The sequence below is a fragment of the Eumetopias jubatus genome, unplaced genomic scaffold (genome assembly GCF_037043125.1).
Source record: "Eumetopias jubatus isolate StellerSeaLion01/CBP00866 unplaced genomic scaffold, mEumJub1_p1.0 scaffold_3, whole genome shotgun sequence".
Lineage (NCBI taxonomy): Eukaryota > Metazoa > Chordata > Mammalia > Carnivora > Otariidae > Eumetopias > Eumetopias jubatus.
Window position 1 is genome coordinate 62,582,214 of NW_028274809.1, and position 27,446 is coordinate 62,609,659.

General features: G+C 38.2%; 1 protein-coding gene and 1 non-coding gene across 3 annotated transcripts; one reads left to right on the forward strand and one right to left on the reverse strand.

Annotated features, from left to right (window-relative positions):
- Positions 1–1,029: 1,029 nt before the first annotated feature.
- BBS5 (Bardet-Biedl syndrome 5) lies at positions 1,030–25,641 on the reverse strand. Of its 2 annotated transcripts, XM_028125520.2 has the most exons (12): positions 25,472–25,641; positions 23,300–23,382; positions 17,933–17,998; positions 17,192–17,241; positions 16,934–17,061; positions 12,883–13,018; positions 9,981–10,076; positions 8,727–8,789; positions 6,985–7,119; positions 2,797–2,880; positions 1,866–1,889; positions 1,030–1,711 (listed from the first exon to the last, which is right to left on the reverse strand). In XM_028125520.2, exons 1-12 carry the CDS (start codon positions 25,528–25,530, stop codon positions 1,610–1,612), a joined length of 1,026 nt encoding a protein of 341 aa, XP_027981321.1. In that variant the 5' UTR covers positions 25,531–25,641; the 3' UTR covers positions 1,030–1,609. The 2 variants fall into 2 exon arrangements, with proteins under 2 accessions (XP_027981321.1, XP_087877773.1); XM_088021647.1 differs by lacking the exon at positions 8,727–8,789 and having other exon boundaries at positions 25,472–25,606.
- On the forward strand, positions 15,744–15,850 carry LOC114226098 (U6 spliceosomal RNA). Its single transcript, XR_003612680.1, has one exon. It is a non-coding gene; the product is annotated as a U6 spliceosomal RNA (small nuclear RNA).
- Positions 25,642–27,446: the final 1,805 nt, after the last annotated feature.

The window sequence follows — 27,446 nt, forward strand, 5'->3', positions numbered from 1 at the left end:
AGACTCCCTGCTGAGCAGGGAGCCCGATGCGGGACTGGAGCCCGATGCGATGCGGGACTGGAGCCCGATGCGATGCGGGACTGGAGCCCGATGCGGGACTCGAGCCCGATGCGGGACTCGAGCCCGGGACTCCAGGATCATGACCTGAGCTGAAGGCAGTTGCTTAACCAACTGAGCCACCCAGGCGCCCTCCTTTCCTTTTTAAATAAAGAAACCAATGTATAGCTTTCTTCATTGATTTTAATTAAACTCAAGTTAGCACTTGGCTAGCATTTTTTTTAAGGCTTTATTTATTCATTTGAGACACAGAGATGAGAGAGAGAGAGAGAGAGAGAGAGAGAGAGAAAGCATGAGCAGGGAGAGAGGCAGAGGGAGAGGGAGAAGCAGGCTCCTCGCTGAGCCAGGAGCCGGATGTGGGGCTCGATCCCAGGACCCTGGGATCATGACCTGAGCCGAAGGCAGACGCCCAACCATCTGAGCCACCCAGACGTCCCCCCCCCCCCCCCGCCTTTTTTAAAAGATTTTATTTGTGAGAGAGAGAGAGAGAACAAGCAGGGGGACTGGCAGGCAGAGCAGGCAGAGGGAAAAACAGGCTTCCCACTGAACAGGGAGCCCAATGCAGCACTCGATCCCGGGACCGTGGGATCATGACCTGAGCTGAAGGCAGATGCTTAACCGGCTGAGCTACACAGGCGTCCCCCTAGCATTTGGTTTTACTATGTGTTTATGGTTGTACATACAGTTGCATCTTATTTTGTATGTTGTTATTACACACTCACTCCTTTCCCTCTAGAGAAAGAGGGCTCCTTTGGCTAATTTCAATGATTTGACAAAGGTTCCTTACAATGTTTCTTTATACCAAAGCACTGGCAAAAAACACGGATGCCAGAGAAGTTCCCAAATCACAGCTAACCAAGAAATCAGAGAATATCCTATTTTTTGAAAACTTCAAAGAGGTTTCAATGGGTACAAAGAAAGTCAATAAATGAACAATTTATTTACAAACTATTTAAAACTATTTCCTTACAAAACAAATGTATTCTTGCCAAAACTATAAGATAGTGCCCAAAACATTACATAGGGGTTGATATACTCCAGAGTTAACTATAATTTTTAGGTTTTACAGAAATGGTCACTTAAACATAACAAGTTTAAGGGCTACAATTTATAGTAGAGTTGGCTTACATTTGGAGCTATTTGATAATTTATTTAAACCAGAGTTTTACAATTAAAAAGGCAGTATTTTGATTACTCCATAATAGTCTTATTCTTTTAAATAACACTTTCAAAACATTAAATGGTGCTGTATAAATTCTTTATTAAACCCAACATGATGCAGTCATTTATTATCTGCAGACAAATAATTTACAAGCATTAGGTACAAAATAAACATATTTACAAACCAGATACGTTTTGATTACAATTTTAAATATACGTTTTAGAAAAGTGGCAATAAAATCTTAGATAAATGAGTTTTTCCTTAATCATTAAAAAACTCTTTCTTAAAAGCTTTTTCTGTAAAAGTAGAAACTATTCCATGCCTTATAGCAGGCGCCTAGTATCTTTAATCTTGAGATATCTTTAAATAGAAATCCAGCTCAACTCAAGATCAACTCATTACTTCCCAAAGTCCCTGTAGGGTGAATCCATCCTTCAATTTCTCTATTGCAAGCCCCAGTTCTTCTGAAAACACAGGTTCACGATCTTGTTGCTTTTTGGGAGATAAGAGGATGAGATGGGAAAAGACAAGGTGGGCAAGGAAGAGGAAAAAAACAAAAAATAGGTTTCACATTAAGTGTTGTGAATACTCAATGCTGGAATATAGAAAGTTTTTATTTCATATACTATAGATAAAATGTCCTTACCTTATTGCCATCAGCAAAATAAGCCTATAAGACAAAGAAATTATATTTCACATACTTGACATATAACAGGTCAGTGGACCAAGGAACAAGTAATTAATTTACAGAACTGTGTAACTAAATGTATTTTACGTTCTGCTTCTGTGCATCTAATGGTGTTCACACCTGTCTTTACTGTGCTAGCAGCAGATTTCACTTCTGTCGATCATTAGTAATGACTATGAGTTATGCTTTGAGCTCCAAAAAATGTGTTTTGTAATTTAGTATACAATTAGCATTGTTAACTTGAAAGGAGATAAAAAGAATGACTCAGAAGCTATAAAACTTCATCCCTACTTTTGGTTTAGAAGAAGGTGCTGGCAAAACAAAACAATCAGTGCTTCAATGTGTCAGCAAATGCTGTAGTTTATAATTAAATATTTTATACTAATTTCACACTTTTAAAAAAATATTTATTCCCAGAGAGGTATGCTGGTCAGATTCATACACTACACTATATAGAAAGCATTAGTATTATTTTGGCTATGAATAATACAAATTTGGAAACAGGAAAGCTCATAGTTCAAATACACTTTTTAAGATAATATACCAATAAATTGAAAGGATGTCCATCTCATAAGGATTAATAATGAAAAGTATAGATTTTAAATTAATTTAACTATTTAACCTGTTCTATTATTCTAAGGTGTAAAAAATTTTTCATAGATCTGAAATCCTCTGAATAATAGTGTTCTCAAACTATTTCCCAGTTTGGTAATTTAGAAGTAATTTCACACAAAGAAAAAATCTTTAACTTAAAAAAAAATTACTTTCCAACTCATGTTTAAGGTAACTCTCAAAAGTCTCAAGTTCTATGCACTTAAGCCATTACTTACACATGACTCAGATTAAAAAAATCATAAGAAATTTAGTAGCTCTTCTTTGTCATGCTCACCACAAAAGCGTCCGTGTGATCATCAGAGTCTATTTCTACATCATCTTGAATCTGTTCAACTCTCAGAGCTTCAAGGGGCTGTGGCTAAAAATCAGTAGATATTAAAATGCATCAAGGAAAAAATGCATAAAGGAGACAATATTAATTTTAATAAAATGTGCTGTGAGAATGTAAATACTTGTAAAAGGATAAAACAACTGAAAACTACTCAAGTCTTAGAAAAATCATTGTATAATTTATATTCTATTAAAACTAATTTGAGTAATAAATCAGTTAAACCTAAGCTTTTAAATCTGAAGTCAATATCATCAAAAGTATTAATATGACAAATTTACACAAACTTAATATGATACTTAGAGATATCCTTAAAGAAAAACTCAATGGACTTAATTTGATTTTCTTTCACATAGTTTAAAAAAACTAAGTTTGGATATAGCAAATTTTCAATTTTCTTCAAAATAGTCATTAAATAGAATTTGTGAAAAGTAAAAGAACTAAGATTTGCATGCAATATTCCAATGGTAAAGCAGAATAAAATGTGGTGCTGATATTAATTCATTTTTCAAAAAAATTTTTTTAAAGATTTTATTTATTTATTTGACAGAGAGAGACACACAGAGAGAGGGAACACAAGCAGGGGGAGAGGGAGAAGTGGGCCCCCCGCTGAGCAGGGAGCCCGATGTGGGGCTTGATCCCAGGACCCTGGGATCATGACCTGTGCTGAAGGCAGATGCTTAATGACTGAGCCACCCAGGCGCCCTTTTTCCAAATGTTTTAGTATTTTAGGTGTGTTAGGCATTATGCTAACACTACCAAGGGTAAAAAGTCCTTACCCCTACCGACAAAAGGTTTGTAATCTAGTGGGGGTGGAGCAAAGGATAAAACACAATTACAAATAACTAAATATTAGGTTGGAACATATGAAATTGCCATTTTTATTAGTCAAACATGGTCAGATATTAATATATGGTTCAACCTATGAAAATAGTTGTAACAAATGTAGTATCTATCATAATAAAGAAGTTTAGAGACAGCACAACTTCTGGCTTGTGAATCCCAGAAACTTTCATGAAGAAAAGAATGGCATGTAATCTAGGCCTTTTAGAATGAGGATAACTTCCATAGGTAGGATTAGGGGAAAGGTATTTCTGGCAGAGGGGACCAGCATCAGCAAAGGTGAGAAACCATAGGATGCGCTGAAGAATGATGAATAATCCAGTATGGTCAGAACGGAAGAGTCCCATGAGACAGAAGAAGCTGTGCAGGGCTATTGTACTGAACAATCCCAAGGAGCATCATTCACACTAAAGCCTACATTTACCTGTTCTCATAGTTGAGCAGTGCACAGCCTCACAGCCAGATACTGTGGCTGTGCAGATAAGGTAGGAAATGTAGGCTGGTGTCCACTGAAATTCTTTAATACCAGCCCAAAGAATTCAGACTTTATCTATAGGTAATTGGTGGGAGGGTGTGTAGGGTAGAAGTATATTGCTTGACAAGAGTGACCTGATCCTCTAATCTGAGGATAGCCTCAATGTTTCAACAACGTTCAGAGTTGTGTGACTGTGTACAAGTAACTTTTTTTAAAAAAGATTTTATTTATTTATTCGACACAGAGAGCAGGAGAGAGAGAGAGAGAGAGAGAGAGCAAGCAGGGGGAACGGCAGGAAGGGGAGAAGCAGGCTCCCTGCTGAGCAAGGAGCCTGATGTGGGGCTCGATCCCAGGACTCTGGGATCATGACCTGAGCCGAAGGCAGCTGCTTAACCAACTGAGCCACCCAGGTGCCCCTCTGTACCAGTAACTTAACCTAGGTAAGCCTCAGTCTCCACAACTGTGAGATAAGGATAATAATAATGCTATACTTTATAGTATGGTTGGGAGGATTAAAAGAGACGATGCGTATAACATTCTTAGAGCAGTGAATGGGAACAGTAGGTGTTCAGTGCAATCATTCAACATCTATGAATATTCACTAAAGCGCCTATTATGTGCTAGTTCTAACTGCTGGAAATACAGTGGTTAAATAGATGAAAATCACTGACTTCATGGAGATTATTTATAGTGGAGACGACTGATGAGTGTTACCAAAAATAAAGCAAGCAAGCAAACAGGGATAAGGAACAAAAAAATGATGGAGGCTGCTGTTTTAGACGGTGGTCAGGGAAGACCTTCCTGAAGAGGTGGCTTTGGAGTAGGGCCTTATATGAGATGACAGAATGGGTTATTATGGCTGGTTATTATTACGTAGTGGGGGCCAAAAAAAGAAAAGAAATTAAAGGTAGAGAGAGAATGGGTAGGAGAACTAATATACTGAGTGTCTCTCATGTGCCAGGCATTTCATGAATGTGGTCAATAACTTTGTGAGAGAGATTATCTTCATTTTTTTTTGAAGTAAAAATTTTATTTATTTATTTGAGTGAGAGAGACAGTGAGACAGTACGAACAGGGGGGAAGGGCAGAGGGAGAAGCAGGCTTCCTGCCGAGCAGGGAGCCCGATGCGGGGCTCGATCCCAGGACCCTGGGACCAGGACCTGAGCCGAAGGCAGACGCTTAACTGACTGAGCCACCCAGGCACCCAGATTATCTTCATTTTATAATGAGAAAATTGAAGCTCAAATCTGCCTAGAATCACAAACGGTGAAATTGGGACGAAAGTCAGGTTTGCCAGGTTCCAAGGACCAGGCATGTTTTACAATATTATTATGCAAGCAAGAGTAATAACAGTAATTGTGGTTTGAGTGAAAAGAAAGGGATAGGAAAAGGGAGGGGGCTGTATGATTGAACGTGTAAAATAAGACAATCAGGACAATAAAAAATGAAATCTCTGAGGTTTTGAGCACAGCTGACTTTGCCAATGCTAAAAGTAAATAAGCAGAAAATAAATAGATACATCAGCAGGATGGTGCTTTTGAGAAAAATGATAGCATTTTAGGTATACCAAGTTTGAGATACTCAAGTCCCAGTGTATCTTACAGATTTGGAAAATTACTAGGACAAACTTTTAAGTGAGAAATTCAATTTATGTTGTTTGGAATGCTCATTTACATGAAAATATTCAGGAATATTTAGAACCATGCTCATCTGAGAGAATGTGTCAAGATCAGAATAAAAGATGTGGGAGTCATCTACAGAAGTACAGGTTGAGGAAACTGGAAGAGGGCTGATATTCCTGAGGGAAATACAGAGAAGGCAGAATGAAAGGGATAGTGTTGAAAGAAGTGTAGGTTGGGAGGAAAACAGAAAAGGATGCTTAAAGATGTGAAAAACATGAGTGTATGTATAATATAGTGTCAGCAATCCAGAGAGACGTTTCAGCTGGAAGGGAAGGGGGATATAAAGAGAATATTACAGGGAGAGAAAAAACTAGCAAGGAGCGCTACCAGGCAACAAGGGTCTGTTTGAAGTCAGAGGGTGTGAATTTGAACTCAGCTGCCCAGCCCTACTTCCCGATCTTCTCTGGTCACACGCTGCATTCCAAGAGCAGAAGAGATATAGATAATGTATGTGCTATGTGATAGGGCTCAACGTGCTGAGCACCAGCAGGGACGCTGCTGAAAGAGTGGGTGGCAAGGGCACCATTGTAGGGTACAGTGAGGGCGCCAGCAAAAGAACAGACAGCAAGGGAACCTGTCAGGAGTGGTCAGTGAGGGCACCTGAGACAGAACCTCTGGCCAGAATACCGCTGACAGAGCAGAAAGTGAGGACATCTCTAATGGAGTGACTGGTGAGGACACCAGTGACAGACCAGATGACAAGGGTCCCAGCTGGAGAGGCTGAAGAGTAAAGTCAAAGGAGAGCTGATGTACCTGGAGAGCAGGGTGGGTGTGGTGTCTGTGAGGCCTGTGAGGTTTGCCCAAATGCTAGTGGGAGGCAGAAGTGGAATAAAAATAAAACAGAGTGAGAGACTGAAGTCTGTCCACATCAGAGGAGCCTTGCACATGGACACTTCTCTGGATAAAATGTTCATCTAGAAGGGCAGGAATGAATGACGAAGCAGCCAGTGAGAAGACAGGTAGATGGCACAAATTAGTGATGGCCGAGGGGTCATGCTCTTTGAGCAGAGTCTTTATATCCATCATTTTAAACATAGTTCAAAATTAAACTGTATACAATGTGTTTATATCTGAATTTTATAGGCTGTAAAAGCAACTCAGCAAACTCTGTATTTTATATACTGAACAAATTACCTTTTCTTCCATCTCATAATCCACTCCAAATATAGGACTGGCAGAATAGACTTTGTGAAGTGAATTGATTTCCTTAACTGATTCTTGTAGTTTTTCCACAGGATCTATTTTAAAGCCAAGAACATATCCTCCGCTCTGTAAGAAAAAATAATGAATAAACAAAAAACAAGCCTGAGGAATGGGTATTTACAGTACATGAAAACTATAGCTCTAATGTCCTTATTTCAGAGCACCATAGGTAAGCTGATTTTTTTAATTAAAATTTTTGTAATGAAAAACATAAAGCATATACAAAAATAGAAAAAAGGGTACAGTAAGTGTCCATGTAGTCATCATCCAGCTTCAGTAAGTAGCAAATTATGCCCAACTCTGTTCCATCTTTAACATCCCCTTTCCCCAAATCTCCTCCCCTTACCCACTCAGGATTATTCTGAAGCATATCCAGATATCACATCATTTCATCTGTAAATATCAAAGATGATATTTTAAGATTTAAAAAAATAGACTACAGATTGTGAAGGCCAATGGAACTTTTTGAGCTAGACCTTGAAAAGGAACAGACCACATATTAAAAGAAAGGGAATGGCCCAGCTGAGGCTAATTCCTTGAAGAATTAGAAAGAAACCTGACCACGACATGTTGTTGTTGAAAAGTGTTAAGAAATTAAGTAGCATACTGTGAAAGGTGAGAGCATATGCTTTAGGTTGAGAGCATATACTTTTGAGTTTAAATTCTGGTTTTACAACAAATTTACTAGCTATATGATGCTGGGAAACATACTTTTCTTAATCTTTTAAGCCTCAATTTTCTTTTTCTTGTTATTTATTATTTATTTTTTATGATGTTCAGTTAGCCAACATATAGTAATCATTAGTTTTTGATGTAGTGTTCAATGATTCATTAGTTGCGTATAACACCCACTGCTCATCACACCATGTGTCCTCCTTAATACCCATCACTCAGCTACCCCATTCAACCCTCAATCTTCTAACCATAAAACAGTTATCTAATTGTTGTATTAAATAAAATAATGTACACATGATATTTGATACAGTTCCTGGAACATAGTAAGCACTCAGGAAATGGAAGCTACAAATCTGCAGACCAGGGGAAAGGTGTGACTAGACATTCTATATCTATATTTAGAATTTAGAAGAGCGTTGATTTTACAAATAAGTAAATGTTTTATTCAAATGTATTTCTGCAAAGATCTGGCCTAATGGGGCACAGCAACTGTAATTAGATATAGTATAATCTGCATGTGAGAGTATAAAATCTCAAATAGGGTGCACGTGTGTGTATATTTGTATATATCTGTGTTTCTCAATGACACTCTGGTGAGTCAGTCAGACCTGAATCAAAACCTATTCCCACCACTTACTAGTTGTGAGACTAACTTCTCCAAGCCTCAGTTTCCTTGAATGTAAAATGGGGAAAAATAGTAACTGTATCATAGGGTTGTGTAAAGATCGAGAGAATTCATGAAAAGTACAGTGACTTAACTCTGTCATTAAAAATGATAATCATAATGACAATAATGGTTATGTCTGCCCAACAAGGAAACATAAAAAGATTTTTCCTATGTGGACAATTACTATATGACTTTAAACTCTTTATTTAACATGTTACAGCTAATATTCCTCTTGGATGTAAACTGGTTACTATATAAATAAAACAAAAAATATAGACTGTCACATAGTTTAAAAAACCTATTAAAGATTAATACAGACAAAATATCTTACCTGCTGAGAGCTTTCTATGACAAGAGCTAAACCAAATTTTGAATCTCTAATCTTTATTGAACGCTAGATGTAAAATGGAAAAAAAGAAAATGCACGTTTTTATTATCTGATATTAGTGATTCTTTGGCACAAGTTTTTCAACTTCTATACAGTAACTGCATTTCATAATCTAAAGATTCTCCCTCTTTCCTTCATTATACTCCCATAGAGATCAAGTAAATGAAAATGTTCATACTAGAAACAGGCAGCAAACTTGTAAGGTAATACAAAGAAGACATCTCTGAAATATGCACAAAATTATCTGACTTGAATATCCCCCACAATCAGGGAGTCTACAATTTTTCTGAGTATTTTAAACCAAAGGCCAGTAATCTTTTAGTACTGGAGAGCCAGTGTTTTTTGTGGTTCCCAAGGCTGGGTTAGTTTTTAAAAGTCACATGAATATGACTGTCCTAGTGACAGACTGTGATGATATCAGATTGCAAGTTGTTTGGACCAGGCTGAATTCATTCCAGAGGCGATATTTGGTAACTGTATTCTTAAATAACAAAAAGTGTCTATCTGAAGAATAAAAAGCACAAGGTTGTTTACTACTCAGTAACTTTTTAGTATAATAGAGATTAGGTCAGACAAGCTGTTAACATATGTAAACCATATAAAACAGCAATGAACAATACAAACACCAGTTTATCAAATGCTTATGTAGACTCTGTCATATATTCCCAGCCACGATTATTAATTCTTGTATTTCTTTAGATGGCCAGAAATCACCTTCTTCCTATCAGACTCTATGATTTTTTTTTTTTAGATTTTTATTTATTTATTTGACAGAGAGAGACACAGCAAGAGAGGGAACACAAGGAGGGGGAGGGGGAGAGGGAAAAGCAGGCATCCCTTGGAGCACGGCTCGATCCCAGGGCCCTGGGATCATGACCTGAGCTGAAGGCAGACACTTGACTGACTGAGCCACCCAAGTGCCCCTTTATGGTGACTATTAAAAATTTTTATATCCAGTATATTTCTCTCTTAATAGCAAGTTGATAATGGTGGAGTTTCCCTTGAATGTAAGTACTATTGGATCTTTTCTATGTTGAAATTGTAAATTATCAACATTTTAAAGTCTGCTCTCAGCTACACTGCTGCCACTTAAAAAGAGGGAGACAGAATTCATCTAATCCTGAAAGTTCTATTAACTAATGAACAGAAATTATTTATTCTACATTAAAATAAGGTCACCAAAATGCATGCACTTACAATTTGTAGATATGGTATGCTGACGTTAAAACTGTCATTCATATTTGCATGCCACACAATTCTCACATTGGTAATAAAAAAGGTTCCTAAATTTCCCTGTAAAAGATGAGATACATCAATGATTATTTGCTTGACTACTTATTCTTTATTTTCTAAACATCAGAATAATTCTGATTATCACAGTAGCAGAGAATACCAGAATTAAGTACCATGGAGTATTAATGACTTCATTATTCACTGGATCGAAGAACTGTTAGATGACTGAGGGCCTGGATTCTGAAGTTAGACTTTAATCATTATACCATCAGTACTTATCAGTTGCCAGACCATGGGCAAAAATTTGTTCTTGGTGCATTGTGTCAAACGTAAAATGGAGATTTGATAAAATAACCCCTATAAATAAAGCCCTTATCACAGTGTCTGACACATAGTAAGCATTCTGCAGTGTTAGATCTTATTACAACTCTTATTCAAAACCTGGGATAAGTTAAGACAAGGAAGTTGTGGTGAGAGAAAGACAAAACTTATGTGATAACCCCCATTAGTCCACAAGAAATGTTTTACAGCTTTTCAATACTAACTATAAATCAAAACTGTCTTCCAATTATATGGCCCCTCAACATCTACTCAAAATTACTCCAGTATGGTAACTAAATGGTCTAAAAAAATCTGTAATACCTAGTACATGGCACCAAAATTAGCCACCTCTACCATTTATCCGTATCATTATCCACCTCCACCTCCACCTCCTCCCCACCATATACTCCCAGAGGAATTTATTTTATACGCTGAGTTTGGACACAAAACATTAACTTACAAACCCAAAACCTGAAAAGTCCTCTTCTGGGATGACCAGGTTTGAAACATCAGAAAAGACCACCTATTTCTTAATTATAATTAAGTTAATAAACATATGTGTAAGTGTCTAGATTTCCCTCCTCTACTCTCATCTTGCAAAAAAATTGTTATACAAAAAATTTTAGCCCCCTTTTCCTGGCCCACGTCCCATTAAACAGTACTAAGTCTAATTTTATAGGGAATAATTATTTATGTCATTCTTTCTTCTTATTTTAGAAGAGAGCAACTTGCAAAACTAAGGATTTTTTAAAAGAACAGGAGGGCATATTTTATATTTAATAAACATAAGTTAGGTTAACAATAACATTCCTCTTTTCAGTAAAATATTTCTGATAATCCTGAACATCTTAATTAATTTAAAATGCCTGTGGTGTGGTGCTAGATGGTAAGGATCTAACAGAGTGATTCCACCCCTACCCTTATAAAGCCTACTAATGTTGGGGTACAGACAAGCTCAGTATTTTAGAGCAGGAACAATGTAAAGTGGTAATTAAGTATAGCTTGCATCAGTAACATACAGAGGGAAGCTTATAGAAACTGACATCTAAGCTATGACCTAAGGTAGGGATCTGTAAACTATGGTCTGCGGGACAAATCTGGCCTGCTGCCTCATTTTGTATGGCCCACAAGCCAAGAAGCAAAGTTTCTTGGCCCCATAAACCAAGTTTTAGATTTTTAAATGGCTGGAAAGAAGTCAAAAGAATAATAATTCATGATACATGACTACTGTATGAAATTCAAATTTCAGCGTCCATAACAAAGTTTTATTGAAACATAGCCATGCTCATTTGTTGCCTTTGGCTGGTTTCACACTACAATGGCAAGTCTGAGAAGTTATGACAGAAATGGTATGACCTGCAAAGCCTAAAATATTTACCATCTGGCCCATTAGAGTAAAAAGACTGCTGAATCCTGATGAGGACTTACTCAGATGTAGAGCTGTCTATATACTACAGAACCATTATCAGTGTTTAAAACTAGAACTTTTTTTTTTTTTAAGATTTATTTATTTATTTGATAGAGAGGGACACAGCGAGAGAGGGAACACAAGCAGGGGGAGTGGGAGAGCGAGAAGCAGGCTTCCCGCGTAGTGGGGAGCCCGATGTGGGGCTTGATCCTAGGACCCTGGGATCATGACTGGAGCCAAAGGCAGACGCTTAATGACTGAGCCACCCAGGTGCCCCAAAACTAGAACTTTTCAAATGAGCAAAATTTAATTACAACTTAAGTTTATGATTCAATGTTTAGCAAGAAGCTCTTCATTCAAATGCTATAGCTTTACTCCAGAGGTTATCAGTCTAACCTAGGGTGTAACACAGAGGCTGGAAACTATTCTTAGGTAAGAGAAAATTTTTCTTTAGAAATTGATGTGTTACTTAATTCCAACTTAGATGTTTTAACTGGTCATAACTTCAAGAGCAAATAAGAAGTTATGATAATGGATATAGGAATCACCAAATGAGTTCTACGTTTAATTCCATAAGGGCCAGATTTTCTTTTTTTTTTTTAAGATTTTATTCTTAAATAAAATACACCCAACATGGGGCTTGAACTCACAACCCCGAGATCAAGAGTTGCATGCTATTCCAACTGAGCCAGCCAGGTGCCCCTAAAAGACCAGATTAAAAGTCTTCCACGACTGTCCACCTCATGGCTATCTTCCATCAGCATAAGTTATCAAGATGTTGAGAGTAGTGCAGCATGTGGGGAAGAACACAGTTCCCAGATGAACTAGATGTGTGAAGTCACTTAATTCTTTGGGGCCTGAGTTTTTAGTCTATATGTGAATGGAGACTGAACTAGATAATCTCAAGGACCACTCCACCTGTAAATTCTATGTACAACAAGTGTTGCTAAAAAGAACACAAACCCATAAAAACATGAAAATCAGAATATCATTTCATATCAAGAGCTATAATATTAGCTTATCAGGAGATACAATGCTAATTTTAACAGAGTTAAGTGAATATTCAAACTCAGTGACAATGGAAAAATGATTACCAAAGTACTGACCCAAAAGGTTCATTAGCTTTTTGCACAATACCTGATCACTGGATAAATTCCATACTCCATTGATTTTATCATATACATGTTCTTGTGGTAATAATCTTAGTTGCTTATTTTGAATTAGTGCACTTCTCAATTTAAAATCACGATACATTTTAGAAGTTTCATATGCTCTATAAAAAAGAACAAAGACCAACCCAAACTGAAAATGTGGTTTTCCTAGGTTATGTTTACTTATCTACCAAAATATACACTTATTAATACTTATGTATATCACTCAAGTAATTATCACAATAAATTTAAAAATTTGCTTTTCAATAAATTTTGGTGTCACAGTCTTTTATAGACTTTATCATTTTAGTGTAGTATTTCAGTAACCTATTTTTGGAGGTCTAATTTTTAAGACAACATGTATCATACAGCACAAATGAGAGGAAACATTTTCTCTTTAAGCTGAAAAACAATGCTTCCATATAACAGACATGGAAATTATTTTTCCCTATCAAAATGCTTCCCTCTGGGCACCTGGGTGGCTCAGTTGGTTGGGCGACTGCCTTCGGCTCAGGTCATGATCCTGGAGTTCTGGGATCGAGTCCCGCATTGGGCTCCCTGCTCAGCAGGGAGTCTGCTTCTCCCTCTGACCCTCCCCCCTCTCATATGCTCTCTCTCTCAAATAAATAAATAAAATCTTTAAAAAAAAATGCTTCCCTCCATTTCTGTTTTAGTCAAAGGCACCTTTTAGTCAAAGGCACAATTGGGAGTACAATTACTTTTCTCGTTGCAACTACAAACATTGTGCTCACAGCTACCTCTATAGAGGAAATTGGAATGATTCTGTACCAACTCCAAAAGGGACCCTAGGACAGTGTGTCTGTGTGCAATTTATATATATATATACACACACAAATAAAATATATATAAAATCCCTCTAACTTTGTTTTCTCTCCATGTCTTCCTATTGATAAATAATAAATACAGAAGAAAGTTCTGTATTATTAGTTTTGATTAGTTTTTTTAAGGATTTATTTATTTGAGAGAGAGCAAAAGAGAGAGAGCACACACAAACAGGGGGAGGGACAGAGGGAGAGGAAGAAGGAGAGGAACAGAAAGAACCTCAAGCAGACTCCCCGCTGAGTGTGGAGTCCATCATGGGGCTCAATCTCACAACAATGAAATCACGACCTGAGCCAAAATCAAGAGTCAGGATGCTTAAATGACTGAGCCACCCAGGCGCCCCTGATTAGTTTTATTATAAGTTTTTGGATTAGTTTTATTATAACATTTGATTAATTATAATTTTACCCCTCAAAATTATAGGCGAATTTACCCACTTAATAAAACTAAAGGATTTTCTCAGCCTGAATAACTTTAGAAATCATTTATATAAATCATAATACTCATTGTTAAACTTGTGATTTTAACTTTAATTAACCTAACATATAAATTGTGAAAGAGGAGGATTTGAGCATTTGCTTATAAATCTTAATTTCCTTTAGTGCTGTAATCATCAATGTTTAACCAGTGGACAAAATGGAAACTATTTATGCTGTAAGGGGAACACTTATTTTTATACTACTGAAGAAAAGCAGCTTATATACTCCTTTCATACTCATCTTCAGATTATATTTCTAAGTAAAGTAAAATAAAGAGCTCATAAGGTTTAGATATATGTCCAACAGAACTGAAAAATATTCATAATAGCTAAAAAGTAGAAACAATCCAAATGTTTATCAACAATTAGTGGGTAAACAAAATATGTTCATACAATGTAATGCTATTTAGCTATAGGAAAGAACGAAGTACTGATACATGCTGTAACATGGATGGTCAGTGAAAACATTATGTAAGTGAAATAAGTCAGATATAAAAGGCCACTATATTGTATAATTCCATTTATATTAAATGTCCCACATAAGCAAATCCATAGAGAAAGAAAGAAAATCAGTGGTTGCCAGGAGCTATGAAGAGGAGGGAATGGGGAAGGACTATGGGGACTATAGGACTATAAGAGTTTCTTTCTGGGGTGACAGAAATATTCCAGAATTGGGTAGTGATGATAGCTGCACAATCTTGTGAAATACTAAAACTATCAAACTGTAAACCTTATTTATTTTTTAAAAAGATTTTATTTGAGAGAGAGCAGAGTGAGAGAGAGCACACAAGTGGGAGGGGATGAGTGGGAGAGGCCGAGGGAGAGGCAGGCTCCCTGCTCAGCTCCCTGCGGGACTCCATCCCAGGACCCCCAGATCATGACCCGAGCCAAAGGCAGACACTTACCCAACTGAGCCACCCAGGCACCCCCCAAACTGTAAACTTTAAAATGGTAAATTTTATATTATATGAGTTATGTCTCAAAAAATTTAAACCATGGGATGCCTGGGTGGCTCAGTCAGTTAAGCAGCTGCCTTTGGCTCAGGTCATGATCCCAGGGTCCTGGGATCGAGTCCTGCATTGGGCTCTCTGCTCAGTGGGGAGCCTACTTCTCCCTCTGCCTGCAGCTCCCCCTGCTTGTGCTCTCGCTCATTCTCTCTCGCCTATGCTCTCTCTCTCTAGCAAATAAATAAATAAAATCTTTAAAAAAAAATTTAAACCATTATGTAGATTAGAAAATCATCAACAAAATATAAAATCAAATAACTAGGAAACTAAGAAATAAATTTGCAACATATATGACAGATGAGGACATAATTAAGAAATTTATAATAGAAAACTGTAAATAGCCAAAAAAGGAGAAAAATGTCAACATCACTAGTAATAAAGAAATGCAAATTAAAACAATAGCATATATATTTCTGTGTGTGTGAGTCTTAATTTGTGCATATGTGTAACAGCCTGTCATCTTAGCCAAGCTTTTAAAAAATCATCGTACTTAGGGCTGATTAAAAATTAAGAGCTAAGGTGCTCACTTCAGCAGCACATATACTAAAACTGGAATGTTACAGAGAAGATTAGCATAGACCCTGCACAATGATGACATGCAAATTTGTGAAGCATTCCATATTTTCTGCAGTTCCCCAGCTGCCACCCTTTGTAGATTAACTCGGAGGAAATGATATGAGCACAATGTGCAGCACTGAATAATGAAATTGTGACATTAGAAAAATATTCCTGCAAAGCAATTTATGACACGTGGATTGAGGCTGAGTTACACCCAAAAAATTATGTGCAAATATGTTGTTTCTACATATCTTGGAAATGAGAAAATGTCAACTTGCATTTCCTTATAGAATTAAAAAAAAAAAAAAGAAAGAAAGAAAAGAGCGGGGCCCCTGGGTGGCTCAGTTACTTAAGCAGCTGCCTTCGGCTCAGGTCATGATCCCAGAGTCCTGGGATGGAGCCCTACGTCGGGCTCCTTGCTCAGCAGGGAGTCTGCTTCTCCTTCTCCCTCTGTGCTCTCTCTCTCTCAAGTAAATTAATAAAATCTTAAAAAAAGAAAGAGCTAAGGTAGTGAAAATAATTTAGCAAACAAATGAACAAACAACCACAAAAGAAAACAACAACAAAATTCTTTGGGGAAATACCCAGACATGCCTTCTACTGCTAGTAAAATATATATATTTTAAGATTTATTTATCTTAGAGAGAGACAGAGTGCGGGGAGGGGGAAGGGAGGGAAAGGAAGTGAGAAACTCAAGCAGACTGCACTGAGTGCAGAGCCCGAGGTGGGGCTCAATCTTATGACCCTGAGATCACAACCTGAGCCAAAACTAAGAGTTGGAGGTTTAACTGACTGAGTCACCCAGGTTCCCCTAAAATAATCTTTTTAAATTCATTAACTGAATTATCCAACTTGGTTATCTATATTGAATGAACTCTCTATTTCACTGTAACTACCTTGGTAGCTTAAAAATTTAATAGAATCTTCAAGTAGAAATTTTTATGAATCTTCAGTAGTCTTATTGTTTTATAAATACTTTCAAAGTGCTTATTAAATGATAATGCAGAATGTTCTTCTATCTATCTTCAGAATATTGCAATTTTCTGAGCTTGGAGGAAAATGGTACCATACTTACACACTTTATCCTCTAAACCTCTATTATCATAGAATTGCCTTAAAATTATTCAATAATCCATAAAGTATTACCATACCTGTGTACTGCAATCACAGAAGTAAAAAGTCTAGGACTTCCAGGAACCAAATTTGTAAATATAAACTCAAAACGAGTACTATTACATTTTGTTAGTATATAAAGAGCTTCAGTCTGGCCTCGTAATTTCTGTAAGGACAAATTTATTTAAAAGTTCAGATTTCAAGAGCAATTTCCCATTTACAGTGAAAACAAAGTCCAATCTCAAATATCTAATGTTTCTTCACTATATATATTTCAGTAAATTTTTCAGACTTACAGAGTTAGCAGTCCTTGTTGTAATGTTCAATATGCAGTTGTAACCTATAGCTAAAATTCAAAAGCAAAGAATTTCAAGAACATGATATAATATACTGAGAGATAAAAACCTCTATATACAGAACTTTAAGTGTTAAAAATTAAATATATGGAAAGTACAACTTTAAAACATTTTAATAAATTACTACAAATTTAAGTTAAATAATTAAAAGACCTAAAAGTGAATTCTGCTTCTTCGGACAAACAACATTCAAAGCTTCTCTAAGGAAGAAAGAAAGGAAGTTTGCTTCTCTAAAACCTATACAGTATTATTTACTGAACATTTTAGCACCAGTACCTCAAGAGAAAAAGTCTAGCTGGACAATCTAAAATAATTTTAAAAAATATAAGTAAAACAAAAGTGAACACAATGGAAGGTTGCACTTTTATTAGAATTTAGATCTCCCTTCTTTGGGATTAGTTGAAACAGGTCACAGCAAGTTGTCAAAGATAAGCAAAGAACAAAAACCATTCAGTGTAAAAGCACTAATCTCGTGTATGTCCAAGAGACAAAACGGACTGAAAAATATTTCTTTTGCAAAATGGTACAGTCTGTGGTTAGTCTAAGATTGCTAAAGTTTTTATCAATTTAAGTTTTCCGCATATTTCATGGTATAGCTTTTTTGGTTATCAAAAGCCACTGTGCAAGTTCACCTGACAAAGTATTTTTTTTTCTTTAGTGTAATCTAACAAAGATACTTACAAAGATTGACTCTGGGTAATGCCAAAGAATGCCAGATAATTCTTAAATTTGTTACTAAGAGTCTACCTAAGAGCAAACAAACCAAAAAATAGGTTAAAGTAAGGACCCATTTTTACAGTACAGAAAGAGGTAAACATGGAACCTCTAGCTCAGTAACGGCAGTAATCCCCACAGATGTTCTCATACATTTATCAACTGAACATGTTTATGGCTCGTATCTATCCTGTGTAGTATACAATGCATGATTCACAATCCCAGAGAAACAAAATCTGATAGTTACAGAAGGGATACAGGTATTCAATGTCAACAGCTTGGTTTGACTCAAATTAGCACAGAGAACTGTGTCTTGGATTTTTGTCTTGGTGGAAGCTGTTCTGGGAGTCCTGGCAGGTCATAGGTGCACAACTGAGAATGAGTATGTGATAGAATAATTACAAAGCCATTTAATGAAATCATACTTCTCAAAGGACTTTCATATATACACTAATCTCTGCCACAGGACTGCTCTCTTAACAGTTCTCATTTACAGGTGCGACACTTATAAACCCATTTTTTTGCAATAAGCAAAAAATTTTTGCTCATATGAAGTTATGACCAGGCTGAAGTCTGCTTAAGGCTTTATGCTTTTCATTCCTAACTTCAGACTGATGTTCTTATACTGAAATAGAGAGTTAGATAAACTTCATTTCTCAAAGTGTGTCTTATGAAACAGTAGTCCCTATAAATGCTCTAGAAAAAAAAGTCAAGTAAATCTGAGCATGGTAAACTGTCTTACGGATTTATAATGTAATTAACATTTTAGCATAACTTTGTGATATCCTGAATAAAACTCACTTAACTTTAACCAACATTTCTTCAACAAATTATAACCATAGAATTCTTTTGATGAGTAATCTATAGCCAGGTAATACTTCTTCCTCCCTGAAAACCTCCAGAATATCCAAAATCAGAGAAACTAAGCTTGTATGAATGCTAGAGTGAGATGATACAAGGCGGTTACCAAAATAAAGGAAGGCCTTCTCAAGAGAAACTGTGGAACATAACATAATATATTTGACAAAAAATAAATAACCCATCATGGCAAGAGTATAAGATTCACTCAAGATCATAGAAGAGTAGACACTGCATCTATCGGTTGAGGTCAAACAGACAACAGATGGCACACTCAAATTAGAGTAACTGAAGTTTATTTATAAAATGACTATTATAAAGGTATGGGTGGGGTGTCAGGAACCATAAGTGAGTGCTGCAAACCTGTTACCACCCCGGGCCCAATGGGACAAGGACAGGGAACAGTTAGCCAAATCTGGAAGTCCTGCACAGCTGAATACCTTGAGAAGAAAGAACCAGGGGAATAAATACCCAGACCTCACTCTCCTGCCTCCCTTTGATCTTCTGGAATGGCTCTTCCAACCCAAAGCTACAGTGCATAAGAGCCCCCTGATGTAGTCTACACAAGTCATTTTTCCAGGGCAAGGGGGAAAGGGTGATGGATGCTGGACCTGGAGGGACAAATGTAAGCCAGTGGCATAAGCAAGAAAGACTCTTTGTGGACAAACTAGAAGTTCTTCAATGCTAGATCCAGAAATTCAGACTTAGAAACAAAAGCAAAAATAAACTACTGGCTAAATAAAAATAAAAAGCTTCTTTGCAGCAAAGGAAACAATAACAAAACCAAAAGGCAACCTATGGAATGGGAGAAGATATTTGCGAATGACATCTGATAAAGGGTTAGTATCCACAATATATAAAGAGCTTGTAAAACTCAACACCCAAAACACAAATAATCCAATTAAAAAATGGGCAGAAGACATGAACAGACATTTCTCCAAAGACATCCAGATGGCCAAGAGACACATGAAAAGATATTCATCATTTACCATCAGGGAAATGCAAATCAAAACTACAATGAGACATCACCTCACACCTGTCAGAATGGCTAAAATCTACAACACAAGAAACAGCATGTGTTGGTGAGGATATGGAGAAAAAGGAACCTTCATGCACTCTTGGTGGGAATGAAAATTGGTGCAGCCACTTTGGAAAACAGTATGGAGGTTCCTCAAAAAGTTAAAAATAGAACTACCCTACGATCCAGAAATCACACTACTGGGTATTTACCCAAAGAATACAAAAACACTAATTTAAATGGATACATGCACCCCTATGTTTATAGCAGCATTATTTACAACAGCCAAGATATAGTGCCCATTGGTTGATGAATGGATAAAGAAGATGTGGTATATATAAACTATGGGATATTATTCAGCCATAAAGAATGAAATCTTTCCATTTGCAATGACGTGGACAGAGGTAGAGAGTATAATGCTAAGCAAAGTCAGAGAAAGACAAATACCGTATGATTTCATTCATATGTGGATTTTTTTTAATATTAAAGATCTTATTTATTTGTCAGAGAGAGAGCGCGACAGAGCAAGAGCAGGAACACAAGCAGGGGGAGTGGGAGAGGGAGAAGCAGGCTTCCCGCCGAGCAGGAAGCCCAATGTGGGGCTTGATCCCAGGACCCCGGGACCATGACCTGAGCCGAAGACAGACGCTTAAGGACTAAGCCACCCAGGTGCCCCTCATAAGTGGAATTTAAGAAACAAAACAAACAAGGGAAAAAAGAAATAGAGAGATAGATAGAGAGAAACCAAGAGGTAGACTCTTAATTATAGAGAACAAACTGATGGTTACCAAGAGTGTGGGGGAAGGCCTTGGGTGAAACAGGTGATGGGGATTAAGGAGTGCACATGTTGTGATGAGCACCTGTGATGCATGGACCTGTTGAATCACTATATTGCACACCTGAAACTAATATAACACTGTTAACTAACTGGAATTAAAATAAAAATTTAAAAGAGAGAAAGTCAGACTTAGATCTGTTAGCAATGGAGGCAGAGTTGGGGTTTAGAATTGGGATTGGAGAGAACTGAAAATTTCTGAGAAGAGAATAATGTGATCCTAGCAGTTTGGAAAGCAATGTAGGCTGTTTGGTTCATCATTTGGTAGCTATGTGGCTTTGGAAAAGTTAATTAACCTCTGTTCCTTAGTTTCCTTATTAAGAAAAAGGGTGACAACATCCACTTCATTTTTTATTATTAATTTTATTATTAAATGATATTACACATATTATGTAAAAGATTCAGAACAGTGACTGGCAAAGAGTAAACATTCAAAATGTTAACTATTGTTATTTTTTAATATTTTAATTCTTTACAAACCAATTTTTATGATTTATTTTGTTATTATAGATACACTGATTTATGTTTTCCTTACACCATTTCATGTAAGTAACATTATGTCTCCACAACTGGACTATAAGCCTACCACATCTTTTGATTCTTTTTGTTATTTGTCTACTAGAGGATTCCAGGAACAATTATGGAGTGGTAAGTAAAGTCAGTGACCAAGTCTGATTACCTATTTTTCTGTTCTTGGTACATTTCCTACAAATCTCTATCATTCTTAAGTTGCCTCTTTCTTGCTGAAAGGCCTCATCCTATCGCTACAAACCCAGTGTCCTAGGCATGGACTTTACTCTCTTTCCAAACACCAAAATAATAACTGTCCCTGTTTTTCCTAATCTCAAACACTGAAATACGGCTGTTTCATTCCCATTCAGCTTCAATGTATAAAGCTAATCTGATAATTTCATGTCAGGGTACTTACAGTTGAAATGGATTAAATGTGCTAATCTTTTGGGGTATTTATAGTTTTAACACGGGTCTCCTGAACTTAATGAATGCCTTAATTGGGTCATTTTCAAACTGCTGGGAAGGAAGATGGCAGGAGAAGGCAGGAGTCCCCTTCTCTTTTCTACCTTCTTATTAACCAGAAGCTCTATGCCTTCCTGTAATATTCTATTTTCTGGGGAACTGTTTCTGAGGTGAGTACACATAGTTATTTTTATGAATAGGAAGATTTCAGGCACTCACTGTGATGGATACTTCTGGCCAGGGAGGTGTTTTGACCCCTCTATTCCAAAATCCTAGTATAAGATTCTGCACTCAATGAGTACTCAATGAATTGAAAAATGTTCTAGTACCCATAGTCTTTGTCTGGACTGGTGGATGGACTGTCACATAAGAGTTCCTGCCAGTCTGTATGAGAACCGAATTTTCTCTTGGCTTCCTTAAGTTAATTCACATTTGTCAAGATCCAGATATCTAGAGATTATTATTGCACTCTCAAAGGTCCTCAAAGGCACAAACTAAGACTTCTTGTTTGCTGCCACACCTTCACACCTCACTCTCACCTGGGCCTGCCCGACACTAGGAAGCATTTCATAAATGTGATCTAAGCATTCTTTTAAGGATGGGCCCTTGCCATTGACAGGATCTGCCTGTAGCTGGTGGTGACGACAGGTGCCCTTCACAGGGAAGAAAGGCCCACAACTAAACCTGCTGCTCACATTCCACCCCAGAGCAGACCAGAAGAAAGACTAAGAGAGCAAGTGGCCACTTGAAAGGCTGCAGTGAGCATGTTCTCCCAATAAGGGTTACTGTGGAGACTCTAGGATTTACTGATCTTTCTCACCTGAAGGAGGTCAGCTCCTTTGCCCCTGCTTACTCTTTTCAATAAGAGGTTTATGACCCATCCTCCTAAACCTCCTTTCCTCTAAAAAACCTTCTCAGATATACTCGGCTGCCCACTCATCCCCTATTTTTTCCCCCAAAAACAACAGTAATGATACTTACAAGACCTGGTCACTGGATACTGACTCTATGTACAGCTGTTGTGTGCAGCCTGGACTTTTCAAAGTTCCAGCCTTTGGAAAATTTGGTTTGAGAGGGAGTCCAGAGTCCAACTCTGGCTGCTCCTCAATGACATACATAAATGTCTCACAGGACTTTTCAGTGCTTAACCTACAAATAGACTTCACAATACAGCACTAAATTTGCTCTCCACATGTCCATCTCCAGGTGTCAGTCTGGGGAATTGTGAATTACTCTTGGATTTCTTAAAAGGAAGCATGGCTCCAGATAGCACAGCTGTGACCTACTTATGTTCTATGATGTCATATTCTTTGTGTGGGGAGGCAGATTCAAAAGTCAGAACTATTCCATGCCCCTTACAAACAGGGATCCCAGAGTTTTAACAGTTATGTTGGAGAAAGCTGATGTCAAAACTGGGACTTACTGAAGGACCAAAGTTCCGAGAAAGAACCTGTATTCCCTGGCTACAGGTTTAATACCCACCTTTTCTCCTGTTTAAGTCTGAGAAAAGTCTTATGTGGATTTAACTCTTTCACTGTCACAATTACATTTACATATAATGCTGTTTCATATCTTATTCTCCAGCTAGTATGATTTAACATTTGTAAATCAAACCAGAAATATAAAAAATATTAGAAAATATACTCACCTCTATCCCCATTATTTCCTTTGGTGTCTTCAATTGAATCTAAACAATCAATAAGGACTTCTCCAGGTCTTGTTTTCATTTGTCTAAAGTAAATATCAAGGCTTTAATAGCTACAACTATACCCACTTACAATCTAGTTAAGGAGAGAAGAGATTTATGCACATAAAACAGCCAACAGTATAAATGAAATAGTACCACATGCTCATGCATTTGAAAATAAGGGCTTAAGAACTTTAAGAATCTGGAGACCACTGGGGCCTGGAGTGACCAGGGACATGTAGAGAAGCCTGAAATAGGAGAGGTAGGATTTGGAGAAATAAGAGAGAGAGGGAGGAGAGTCCATGATTAAAGACCAGAAAAAAGAAATGATAAGGGAATGTGGAAAGACGGGCCTGGCAAGGGAAGAAGATCCATGTTACGAGGTAGTGAGAAATATATGCCACTACCTCTGAATGCTAGTCGGATAGGTATGGGCCTTGTCCTATGGACAATGGAGAACCCTCAGAGGTTTCTGAGTAGAGGAAAGGAAGTCAGGCAGTTATGGAAGGAGCAAGTTAAAGCAAAGCATGATCAGGACTTGGCAAACAATTAGATACAGGAAATAAAAGGAAATAAGGAGTGAAAAATAGTTTGCTGACTGATAGAATGCATTCCAGAGTGTCCTAAAACAAAAACGGCAGAATATTTGGTAAAGCCTTCTAACACATTCTCCATACAGCTGACTCAATTACCTACTGAAAATACAGATATAATCATAATATAACTTCCCTGCTTAAGAATTTTCCTGCCTAGAAAATGACGTCCAAAATCCTCAGCTAAACATTTTGGCTAATCTACCTGTTTGTTCCTCCATCCTCTACCTGCCGACCCTGCCTTCCAGCCAATGACGTTTATACTTCCAAGACTATGCTCCTAATGTTTTTTTTTTTTTTTCTGGAATACTCTCCTTCTGTCTATCCTGACAAGACCCTGTCCAATCTTCAGGGTTGAACTCAAATATTATTTCTTCTTCAAGGCCTTCCCCAAGCAAAATGAACTATTCTGTTTCTATGATACCCCAGCTTCTTGTTCATTTTTTTCAGGATGCTATTTACCACATTTTTAAAAATAGTTGTCTGTGTGTATCTCCTGCACTAAAATGGGGGGCAGGTAATATTTTATTATTTTTGTATCTCTAGCTATCAGCACAGTAACTAGCACATAGTAAGCATTTGATAAATGTTCAATAAAATGGAATTATTCATGAAATGGACTTTTGCTTGGATTAAGAACCCTCCAAGAATAGAAAATCACAGAATGTGTGCAATATGTAACCATCGTTTATAATTTTATAAATTCCCTTCCCTCACAACTTTTTAAAGGATCTAAGATGTTATTATTAGATATCTAGCTACAACTAAGCCTAGGAAATTATTTCATTTTCTAAGGTTTTGGTCATAATAAGGAATCATAAGAAGTGGCTAAGAAGCTTCATTCCATTAACCCTAGAATCTTAGCTTCACGGTCTTCCAACAGTTAATATCTCAATGGGCATTTTCCCCCTGGTCTTTGGGTAGGAGGATTTTAAGTATTCTTTCTTTAAAGCGTGAGCTTAAAAAAAAAAAAAAAAAACCCAACAAACCTCCCCTCCCCCCAAAAACCCAGAGTTTCTATTGAGAGGTTCCAAAAAGTAGTTCCTTCTTTCCATTGGTGATTTAAATGAAAGCTTATTATGGAAATAAAAGTCTGCGTGGTTAGGAATTTTGGAGGATCTTTATTCCCACCTCCCTTGTTTTACAGACAAAGAGGCTCAAGCTTAGGATAGCGACCACAAGGTGTGTCGCTATTCCAGGCCCAGGTTCAGAACCCTGGTCTCCTGAGTCCCTGCCCAGCGTCTCTCCACCACAGGAAACCGGCACTCTAAGCTCACTTGGGTGTACTGGACGCCCAAGCCCTACATGGTCCCGGACGTATTTGGGCTCAGCTTCCCCGGCGGGCTGGGGTCGCCCTGGACTGAAACGGTTTAACGGAGACGCCTTCCCGCAGTGGTCGGGCCAGTCCGGGATCTCCCGGCGAGCAGACCACAGGAGCAAACCTCCTCCCACTCTCGCGAGGGCCGTGAGCTCTGCGGGGGCGCAGGCTCCTCCTGAAACCGCGCTGCGGCGCCCTCTACAGGCCCCGGGAGCGACTCACTGCGAGGAGACGTCGAAGCGGACATCCCGGTCCTCCCAAAGCGCGTCCAGCACCGACATGGTGACCGAGGACCAACGCTGGCACTCTCCACAGCGGCGGAGGCCGAGTGGCGTTTCACTGGCTCCCAGGCAACGGGCCGCCTCTGTCACGACGTCTACGGCGGGCGCCGAGATCCAAACTTCCTGAGGTAGGACGCGCTCTTCCCCAACCCCTCCGCCCCCAGTCGCGTCATTAAGCGGATTTGACGCTCCAGGCCGGGTCGGGCGTCTGGGAGGAGCCAAACTGGCCCCGGCCCAGGAGCGTGTGCTTGAGCTCTGAGTGACTTTCCTAGCTCCAAACACACAACCTTAAGCCATTCCACCCTCTTCCTCCATTTTGCTACAGTCAAGAAATTTAGACTTAAAACTTTTTTTATTTTAAATTTTTTAATTTTACTTAATTGACAGAGAGAGAGAGACAGCGTGAGAGGGAACACAAGCAGGGGGAGTGGCAGAGGGAGAAGCAGGCCTCCAGCCGAGCAGGGAGCCCGATGCGGGTCTCGATCCCAGGACCCCAGGATCATGACCTGAGCCACCCGGGCGCCCGTAGACTTAAAACTCTTAATTCCTTACCTGGCCCCGCCAGATCTGGTCCTGCCCACCTGTCTGACCTCTTATGACCCGATTCTTCTGCCTACATTCCAGAGAGGCAGGGCCCCCTTTTTCTGCCAGGAACTCTCTTTCCCCAGATCTCTGCATGGCGTGACCTCTTTCACTTAAGTCTCAGCTCAAATGTCAACAGAAGCGGTTCCTGATCTTTCTGTCACCGTACCCTGAGTACCCCGAGGACAGGACCTGATCTATCTAGTTTACTTTGAACAGTAGCTGGCGCAGAGTAGGCACTCGAAAACTTTTCGAGTGAATTAAAACGACTTCCTTACCTCAACTTATGACAATTATTTAAAGCAGTGGTTTTAAAGTGTGGTCTGGCGATCCCTGTAGTTCCTTAAGATCCTTTCGGGGCACCTATAAGGTCAAACTATATGTGCAATAATATGGAGACATTCATTGCCTTCTACAGTGGCATTTTCCAGAGGCTGTATGATGTGTAATTGTATGTGGAAGCAGGTATGAGAGTCTAGCTGTCTTCCATTAAGCCAGGCGTGAAAAAGATTAGCAAAATCTTTGTTTTACAATGCTACTCTTCTCACATTTTTTTGGATAATATAATTATTTAAAAAAATGTTATGTCCGTTGAGCACCTGGGTGGCTCAGTCGGTTGGGCGTTTGCCTTCAGCTCGGGTAGTGATCCTGGAGTCCTGGGATTGAGTCCTGTGTCGTGCTCCCTGCTCAATGGGGAGTCTGCTTCTCTTTCCCTCCCTTGGCTTGTGTGCATTCTCTGTCTCTCTTTCTCACTCTCTCAAGTAAATAAATAAAATCTTAAAAAATGGGGCACCTGGGTGGCTCAGTTGGTTAAGCGACTGCCTTCGGCTCAGGTCATGATCCTGGAGTCCCAGGATCGAGTCCCACATTGGGCTCCCTGCTCAGCAGGGTGTCTGCTTCTCCCTCTGACCCTCTTCCCTCTCATGCTCTCTATCTTTCATTCTCTCTCTCTCTCGAATAAATAAAAATAAAATCTTTTAAAAAAATCTTAAAAAATGTTATGTACGTTAACATATAATGAGTTTACTACTTTTTAATGAATCAGTAAATGAAGTTTTAAATGTCTTACTAAAAATCAATACATATAACCCATATAAACAAAAGTTCTTTCAGGTCCTCAATAATTTTTTTTAAGTCTCAATAATGTTTTTTAAGAGTATAAAAGGGATCCTGAAATCATAGGTTTGATAATTGCAGCTTTAAATTATCTAGAGCTCCTCTGTGTTAGGCTCTGTGCCAAATGCTAGAAATGTGAAAGACCATAGCAGTTTTTCTCAGGTTGAAGAAAATAACGGAGACAAAGGAACATACTAACATGGCGCCCAATGAGTCAT

Bases quoted from the DNA above. Each gene is read 5' to 3' on its own strand.
- BBS5 (XM_028125520.2), bottom strand. From the start codon at position 25,530: ATGTCGGTGCTGGACGCGCTTTGGGAGGACCGGGATGTCCGCTTCGAC. The intron at 8,790-9,980 runs GTAAGTGCATGC...TTTTACATCTAG, and splicing joins GCATACCATATCTACAAATT to CGTTCAATAAAGATTAGAGA. The intron at 7,120-8,726 runs GTAAGATATTTT...TTTTTCTTACAG, and splicing joins TCATAGAAAGCTCTCAGCAG to AGCGGAGGATATGTTCTTGG.